The sequence below is a fragment of the Cynocephalus volans genome, chromosome 12 (genome assembly GCF_027409185.1).
Source record: "Cynocephalus volans isolate mCynVol1 chromosome 12, mCynVol1.pri, whole genome shotgun sequence".
Lineage (NCBI taxonomy): Eukaryota > Metazoa > Chordata > Mammalia > Dermoptera > Cynocephalidae > Cynocephalus > Cynocephalus volans.
Window position 1 is genome coordinate 25,356,749 of NC_084471.1, and position 9,481 is coordinate 25,366,229.

General features: G+C 41.6%; 1 protein-coding gene across 1 annotated transcript; it reads right to left on the minus strand.

Annotated features, from left to right (window-relative positions):
• Positions 1-426: 426 nt before the first annotated feature.
• Positions 427-966, minus strand: LOC134360967 (small ribosomal subunit protein uS11). Its single transcript, XM_063075837.1, has one exon. It carries the CDS (start codon positions 932-934, stop codon positions 479-481), a length of 456 nt encoding a protein of 151 aa, XP_062931907.1. The 5' UTR covers positions 935-966; the 3' UTR covers positions 427-478.
• Positions 967-9,481: the final 8,515 nt, after the last annotated feature.

Sequence of the window (9,481 nt, forward strand, 5' to 3'; positions counted from 1 at the left end):
AAGAAATATTCACCATATGCCCGGTTTACTCGGCACAGTCCCAGTTTTCTCCTGGTCTAATTAGCACCCCTTTTCACTCTCAGAAGTGTCTTGATTTGGCTGATAAATAATGCAGTCACCTGTGTTCCAGGACAAGAGGTCCTTTTTTGTTCACTGACGTATTTACAGTGTCTAGCACAGAGCATGGTACATGGTTGATACTCGATATACATTTGTTGTATAAACGTTGCTATGTCTGTTTCCTTAACACTTAGGGTAATATTTCTGACTATAAAAGTAGGACGTATTACTTATGGAAAATTTGGAAACTCTTGAACAGTAAAAGAAAAAATTACATTGTCATTGCTAATATTACAAAATAGATTGCTGTATCACACGAGTTATTGTTTCTTGGAAAAAAGAGGTCAGTATCTTTTTTTTTTTTTTTTTTTTTTAGTTTACACAAAGGCAATTTATTAACAGAAAACAGTAATCTTGTTCACAGACGGCGACCACGGCGACCTCCCTTCCTTCGGGTGCTGTCAGAGGGGATGGGGGTGACATCCTCAATTCGCCCAATCTTCATTCCTGAGCGGGCAAGGGCTCTGAGGGCTGACTGGGCCCCAGGTCCAGGGGTCTTGGTCCTATTTCCTCCTGTAGCCCGGAGTTTGATGTGTAGGGCAGTGATGCCCAGCTCCTTGCACCTCTGGGCCACATCCTGGGCAGCCAACATGGCAGCGTATGGCGAGGATTCATCTCGGTCAGCCTTTACTTTCATCCCACCAGTCACACGGCAGATGGTTTCCTTGCCAGAAAGATCAGTAACATGGACGAAGGTGTCATTGAAGGATGCAAAGATATGGCAGACACCAAATACATTCTCTCCTTCAGCCACCTGTGGTCCAAGGCTGATAACCTGTTCTTCCTTCTTTTCTTTCCCCTTGCGAGGTGCCATTTCTGCGCGTCGTCTCTGGACTCCGCCACCGGAAAGAGGAGGTCAGTATCTTAAGGGTATTCATGGCAAGGAGGGGTTGGTATATGAAACATGCTGGCCAAAGAGTCTGCCATGCTCATGGCTCCTTCCAAATGCGCAGGCCTAGATTGCTGTTTTGTACTCTGTGACCCAGCCCTATTGGCTGGAGCTGGTTGTATAAGGGATGGGCTTTGATCCAAGAATAGTTAAACCAGAGGCTGGCCAGTAGCCTGTGACCTGGTGCGAAAGGATGAGCATGGCTAATCGTATTCCTCGTTTGAAGCTGAACTAGAAAGTACAGTTAGCAGTGGGATCTGAAACAGAAGGAATCTATAACGCGAAGCTGTGAGGTAAGGTAGGGCCACGAAGGGTAACAGCAGGCTGAAGATATGAAGAAGCACGTCTTTCAAGTAGAGGAAAGCTATGCAGGATGGAGGAAAAGAATAAACCTGTTGGTTTAGGGAGGAGGATGGAGCAGAAGCACAGAAAGGGTCAGAGACACCACGAGAAAGCGACCGTGAAGACTCTCGGCGAGACAAGGAGACCGAGAGTGGCTTGTTCCTAACCTGTCTTGGTTCCCATATGTTTCTCTGGTCCCAGATTCAGTTTATGGGTATTTTTATGGTAATTCACTCTTTATTAGGGTGGCTTGAGTGAGCCTCTGCCCTTTGCGATACAAAGAATATGACTGGAACAACTGGCCTATTACACAATGGGATGTATGCCGAATATGGGGGCCATGCAAGAGCAGTGCTTGCCAGTTAGGTTATAAGGATGCAGGGGATCTCAGACAGCCTGAATGGAGGAAAAACCACTAGACCTCTTTGGAACTGGAAATCTGTCATCTACTCTCCCCATGTCCCTTTCCGTCTGGGATCACATGGTGTCCCATCTTTGCCACTCTCTGCATATCTTTGTTCTTTTTCATACCAGCTTCCTTCAAATGCTCAGTTTCTGCTCCCCCATAACTCTGGATCACATGTGACTTTGAGCTGTGGCATTGACTGGCCCCTACTCTCTGTGGCTTTAGAGATCTAATGTCCAGCACTATTTGACTACTGCAATCAGTATACTTATTTTAAATTCTTGAGAGAGAGAAGGTGGGTCTCTGGTCAGCTGACAGATAGGTTGTGTTTGAGTCAGATGTTCTTCCAAACCAGTGAACTGTGGCAAAGGTGTGTGAGGTCACATAATCCCTCTGCTCCCTCAGTTGCGGCTATGGACATCGATTCTCTGATTGGCAGAGAAGGGGAGGGGCACACTGAGCAATAGATATGCTGTACCTTGATTCTGCTCTGCCATGTAACCTTGATCTTCATTCCTAGTGCAAACCCACTGTTGGACTGCTCAGTAAGTTTCAGACCCTGGGTAGGTTATGGCTCCCAGTTTCTAGGAAAATTTCCTCATTCCTACCATTGCCTTGGCTCACCTTCCAGATTCATTTCCTGGCTATCTTGGAGCTGTCCACAGCCCTAGTGCTGACCATTTGCCTTCCTCCCAGTTTTGCCCCTGGGGTCTGCCCTTGAACTCACATCTCTGGTAGCCCGTCTTTGCTCTTCCTCAGAACTGTCAGTGCTGTAAATGCTCACTCTGAAAGTGCCAAGAAAAGGCTATGCTCCACATAGGGTGGAATTGTTGCTTTGCCTCCCACGGATTTGTCACCCCTTTTCCCCTGGGTGACGGAGCCACCAAAGATTACTCAAAGCCCATCTCTTTTGAGCAGTGAGAAGCCCCAGAAAGGGGCTAATATCCCAGGACCCTCAAGCATGAGGCATCTTTCCATTTAGGAAATTAACCACGAGATGGGTTTCTCTTCCTGCATTTATTCTTCAGACCAAGAAGTTACAGGAAGAGACATAGGTGGGGTTTTGCTAAGTACAGTTTAACAAGTTTTACAATAGAAGCTGGTAACATTCAGTAAAAACAAGTCAGATGACATTCTGTTAGGCAATTAAGTGATCCACTAACAAAGGCTTGATTTAGTGGACATTCCTTTTCCCTCTAGCAGCTTTTGAATAACTTTACATATGAATTAGTAACTTGTCTGTCTTAGAACCAGCAGCCTTGCTGTGTTACGATTCTTATCTTGCAACAGAGACTCAATGTCCTGGGGGAAATTTCCTGTCCTTTGCAAGGTCAATATTTGAAATTGCAAGGCTTTGGAAAACCAGGCCCTGTGAGGTACATTTGCTTTATGAATCCTCTACAGGAATGAAGAAATAGCTGAAAAAATTACACAGTCTTGAGTACTGACAGATTCAGCACTACTTGCCTGAGGGCGCCAATTGTGTAAATTCTTCCTGCAGCAATGTGACAATCTCTCAGCAACTCTGTGCTCCTCTAGTTTCAGTTTCAACAGCAATAGGGCAGCAGACCACAGGGGGACTCATTTCATCCCATGCAGTGTGTTAACCAAAGCCACCCTGGCTTAGCTGTCTGTCTGAAACAGCATATTCTGATGAAGGGTGATTTGGCCTGAGACATGAGGACACACAAACTTTGGGAATTGTCCACATGGCTAGCTGAGGCTCAGGGCGGTGCTCTGTCCACAGAGCCTCCTGTCATTTGTTGCAACTGCTCCTTCCAGGACAGTCATCTTGTTCCTTCCTTCTTGGGGAGGGAGAACCTCATGTTCATCACCTCTGTGGTGCTTTGCATTTGCATCCTCTGCCATTTTCATCTCACAACCCAGATTCTGTGGCTGTTATCCTCTGAAGACTATGTGGCCAGAACAGATTATATCTGGCAAGTTGAAAGCCCCATAGAGCCATCTCCACGAAGGCGGGAAAAAAGACCAAAAATCGAAGGCTTATCTTTCTCAGAGTGGATGTGGGCTCTAGTTTGTTTACAGAACAAAAAGAAAGCATTGAACTTGGAAGAGAAGGAAAGATATGTAGGGTGTGGGAGTGTGCACGCTTGTGTGTTTGTCATGGCTCTGTCCCAAGTGACTATGCACTTGGTCTTTAGAACTAGTTGTTGACTTCCATACTTTCCCATTCCTCAAGTAGTATTAGAAGATAATTAGCAACAACAGGAATTCTATAATGTTTTTTCAAAGCTGGATCTTCTCAGTGGATGGGCTACTGCATGGGAGTAAGTCAGGCACTTTCTGAAGTTGTGTAACTCTTTCAGGCAACTGAGGGACCGTTTAGTAAATTAGTCCTTGGAATGGTACCCGCAGAAGTTGTTGGCTAGGGTGAAATGTACCAAAATCACTCCCAGGTGACCTGAAAGAGCTAATGAGTGCTTAAAGTATTCTTAGACAGTTTTCTAGGGGCAAAACCAAAATGACTCCCCAAATATCAATTTTACAGCATGTATTGTGTAGGGATAAGAGGCAGGCAGAGTTCTTGGTTACACAGGGGACTTCTGATCCTGGAGTATTGCAGCAGCAATGATGATCCTAATGACGGGGTTCTGAGAAGTGTTTCTACCTACAGAACCCAGTGAGGAATAATTGGAATCACCTATGCAGTTAGCCAAATAGAGACCTGATCAGCAAAAGCTAAACTAGAGCACTAGTGGGGTAGACATCAATATAAAAGTTGTCTTTTCTAGAAGGTTTCTCTAAGCCACCACTTGAAGAACTAATGGAAAGATTTTAATTTCTAGGTTGGTGCAAAGGCAGCTAGAAAGTCACTAGAAAGCTATGACAATCATATTTTTTTGACTCCTCTGTCTCTTGCAGAAATTAAGTATCTACCTAGACAAAAGACTGTTAGATAACTACCCAATATCCAATATCCGCCCCCCCCCTTTTTTCTTGTATCGAACACTGGCTTTAGATGGGAAACAGAAGTGACTGATGGGTCTTTTGTTAAAGCTCCTTAAACATGGGTGATGACTCAGCTGATATGCTGCTTTGTTTCTTGTCTTTTCCTTTCTTCCTACCTGGAATGAGGAATCACTGCCTGGAGTACTAGTAGCCACTTTGTAAATATAAGGCAGTGTTGAGGCAGGAAGCACAACTCAACGATGGCAGAGAAGAGATAAAAAGTGTATGGTGATGATGTGGAGCCATCATGCATACCACACCCAATCTGTTGCAGCCCTGTTTTCAGGCCTCTGCTACTCACAGTTGAGCACATTTTCTAAATGGTACAATATGCAAAGTGGGAATCCCACATCTTCTCCTCTTAAATAGAAGTTATTCTGTTCACACAACAGGAACATCAATAGGGGATAAGATTCTAAAATCTGGCCAGCCCATCCATATGGATGGGCACCATATGGCCTTTCTTTTCTGCCAAGGCCAGTCTGACAGACACAGGGAAGAATGTCAAGAGCAAAGTCAACAATGACATTCTAGAATGCGTGAAATGGAGACAACCTGAATAACCTTGAGATACCATAGAGGTATTGATTCTGGCATATTGAAAAGAAAAATGCATGCTGACAATATTTCATGAAGTCTATAAAGCAATTTTCTCACCTTCATCATACCGGCCAGCTGCCTTAATTACTGTTATCTGCATTATTCATCAAATCAAATATAGAAGATCACCTTGGTTACATTATGGACATTTTTATCCTTAATACATGTTTGTTTTACATCCACGTACTTAGAGATGCAGGGGAACTTGAGTCCATTCTCTCTCTCTCTTTCCTATCTCCCAAGATATCGATGCACCCCCAAAGGCTATGCCCAGTCATTTGTTACCAAATTCTGCTTCAGAAGCTAAACTCATGTAATAATGGCCTCCATTTACCAGATACACAAGGCATTGCATTCTGTAAGTTAGGTATTTCTACCCTCACTACATGGATGAAGAAACTGGGGCTCAGAGGACTTCCAAAATTTACTCAAAACTACACAGGTGCTAGTAAACAGTAGAGATGAAATTAAAATCCAGTCTGTGTAACCAAAAGCCATTGTTTTAACCAGTCTTTATTCATTTAGCAAATATATGAGCACTCAGTATGTGCTAGGTATTATTTCAGGCCTTCAGGATGACAAAGAAAGAAAATTGCAAAAATTCTCTGCCCTACTGAAGATTTTCTTTTTTTAAAATTTTAGTTGGGAAGATAAACAATAAACATGATAAGCATTCCAGGCCAAAGGAAAGCTGGTGCAAAGGCCCTGGGGTGGGAGCATGCTTGGCCTGTTTGCAAAACAGTGAGGAAGTTGGAGTGCAGTGACGGGGGCTGTAGACGGTAGTGGGAAAATGGTTCTGAGAAGGGATTGAAGGCCAGATCATTCAGGGTCTTATAGAACATTGTGAAGATTTTGGTTTTTACTCAGGGGGAAATAGAGGCCATTTGAGCGGAGAAGTGATGTGCTCTGACATGGTTCAAGGCATTGCTCTGGCTGCTGTGTTGAGAATAGACTGAAGGGGGCATAGACGCGGGGAGTCGGGGTAGGATGCTGCTGCAACCATGCTCTTCTGCTTAACAGGTGGTTGGAGAACTCTGTCAGTGGAGGGAACTCTGCTTTCCTTGTCTGTCTTTATTATATCCTTTTTTGGGGGGATTTTTTGGATTAAATCCTTTTTTTGAGTAAAATCTTTTTTGATGAAAGGGGGTAAGTAACAGGAAGGTCAGAGGATTAGCAGGCAATGGCCTCAGTACTGGCAAGTGGGCTGGCATATGTCAACTGTCTCGCCATCTTTCTTTCTTCCCTGGGGGAATGTGCAGGTAGAGGCAGGCATTGTGGACACGAACATCTTCAGAAGTCCTATAGAGGAAACTTTCCTGGGGCCAAAGTTTTAAGCATTTATTTCTCTTCATTAATTCAATAAATATTTGTGCAGCCATTGTGTAGTTTTAGTGGGGGAAATGGACAGTAAACATTAAGTGTTATAAATATGAAAATAATGTAATGTGTTAGGATGTAGCCTGAATTGTAGAAAAATGTAGGATAAGGTAGGAAGGAGTTCCTAGTGCAAGGTGGGGGCGGCGTGGGGAAGGGGCAGGTGGCAGTATTAATGGGGTGGTCAGGGGAGACCTCGCTGAGAAGGTATTTTGGTTTGGTGGCCAATAGGCCTTGATAATTACCCAACATCATTAACTAGAGACACTGTTCTCTCACCTTCTCTTTTATACCGTGCCTCCCGCTGGTGAGGAAGACAAGCTGACATCCATTCCTTCTCGCCGACTGAGCTAGAGGGCTGCTGGGGCTCAGCTCACTTGAATGTTATTTACCATCAGCATTTCAATCCCCTTGACTCCTTTGCCCCTTGAAGAGAAATCAAGATTCGCTCCTTCTCACAAAATGTGAGCAACCCCTGCTTTAGCCAGATGGTTTTTTTGGAAAACCACCGCTTCTTGTCATTTATATATATTGTTTCAGTGTCATTGAAGAGACCCCCGAGATTGGGTTAGCATTGCCTTGGTCTATATAATGTGATGGTAAAATACAATATGTGTAATGAAAACATTTACTGATTAATTTTTCCTTTTTGCTTTCCTCCATATTCATAATTTCCTGACAATGGAGCAATTAATCACATTGTCAAACAGTTTTTTAAGTTTGGCTTAAGATGATGGAGAATAACGAAATCTGCAGTATCGTGATTGAATCAGCTGTGTAATAGTCATTACTGTCTAATTAGTCATTTTCTGTTTAAATGGAGTGATTTAATAATTTTAAACAGATGTTGTAACTAATGCATCAATTCTAGATAATATTTACAATAATTACCTAATGTAAACATTATCTAGAAGAGTCTAATTCAGCACTTTTCAAAGTGTATTTTGTGGAACAATATTCCCACTTAATATTCTCAAAAAAGTAAAAAAGGATTCAGTGGTCAAATGAATTTTGGAAGTACTGCATGCTTTGGCTCTTTCTCAGAGATTTTTGACATACATTGGTCTTTTAATAGTTTTGAGAACTTTTTAATAAATAAACTTGACTTGTTTAACTCAGTGTTTTCCAAACTTATTTGATCATCTATTGATCATGTCGCCATCAATTAAGTCCTTTGGGACTACCGATTTATGGGATATACTCTAGGAATTGATGACATGGCTGATGTTAATTTCTTGGAAGAATAAACAGAATTGCTTATTAATGGGATTCAAACAATGTTTATTGAATGAACGAACATTGAGAGTTCATTCAGTGTTGAATGTTGAGTGTTGAAATGTGTAGCTCGAGGGTGAGCTACACATTTGAACTTATTTTAATTCTTGATCTTTATAACAGTGCTAAAAGTTCCTATATAATCTTTTCAGTCTGAATGTTAGGAAGCCCTCTTGGGCACATGTTGATTTAATTTTATATTTTTATTTTTATTTTTTAAATTTTATTTTGTCGATATACATTGTGGCTGATTATTGCTCCCCATCACCAAAACCTCCCTCCCTCCTCCCTCCCCCCCACCCCCCCAACAATGTCCTTTCTGTTTGCTTGTCGTATCAACTTCAAGTAATTGTGGTTGTTATATCTTCTCCCCCCCCCGGTTTTCTGTTGATTTAATTTTGAATTTGGTATGTAGTCATAAAATAGATGAGGTCCCAGTGGTGACCAGATTTATAAAGCTACTTATGGCAAAGTACTATTGATATCTAAACAAACCAAAGATATGGCTTCTGATTTCTGACCTTGCTCTGATAATTACAAGTAACTACTGTGATGCAATTTACTTCCTAAAATAAATACAAAAATAAAACAAAAAATAAAACCAAAAAAGGTCAGTTACAAATACAACAATTTGTTCTAGCATTGGGGCGTTTCTTACTATTGTCCACAACATTAAAACATTTTTAGGACTTAAAATAAATACTCAACTTTCTAAACTCTTCCAAGATTTTGAAGAACCCATTATAAGGACGCTTGAGATGGCAATTGATGTTGGCAGTGTTAAATTGTCAAAATTAGTTTAAACTTCACTTTTTTAGCCTATGTGCCTCTTAAGCTGTTCTCCACCCTTTATGCAAAATTAACTTGAAAAGTTAGCTTCTTTTGCTGAAATGCCCTTAGAAGTTTTCTCTGAAAAAATTCTTTTTCATAAATGATCATGTCTTTAAAATTCTCTATTACAGTGGGCATTCTATATTCTCTCATACCTTGTTGAGTAGCAAGTCAGGAGACAACTGAGATTTTGTAATCTTGAACCAAAATTTTATTTTCAGTTGAGAATAACATTTTTCATTCTTTGTCACATTGTCTAATGGTTCAAGTCAAAAAATTTAACTTATCTGAAACCTTTTTCTTAAATGAGAGGCACTTTTTGTCTTCAATGAAGAAATAGGGCAAATTTTGCCCTGGAAAACAGGTACAGTCAAGTGTCACTTAATGATGGGGATAAGTTCTGAGAACTGTGTCGTTAAGTGATTTCATCATTGTGCTAACATCAAGGAGAGTACTTACACAAACCTAGATGGTATTCTGTACATCTAGGCTACATGGTATAGCCACTACACTGTTATGGGGCAGCCGCTGTGTATGGGGTTCACTGTTGACTGAGAAGTTGTTATGGGTGCATGACTGTAGTACTGTATAGCAAAATGATTCTTTCCTCATTTTTATGAAACATGTTGGCATGGTCACCATGGTATGTTGTAAGACTGCACACCATATATTTT

Excerpts from the sequence above, each read along its gene's own strand:
- LOC134360967 (XM_063075837.1), bottom strand. The coding sequence starts at position 934 with ATGGCACCTCGCAAGGGGAAAGAAAAGAAGGAAGAACAGGTTATCAGC.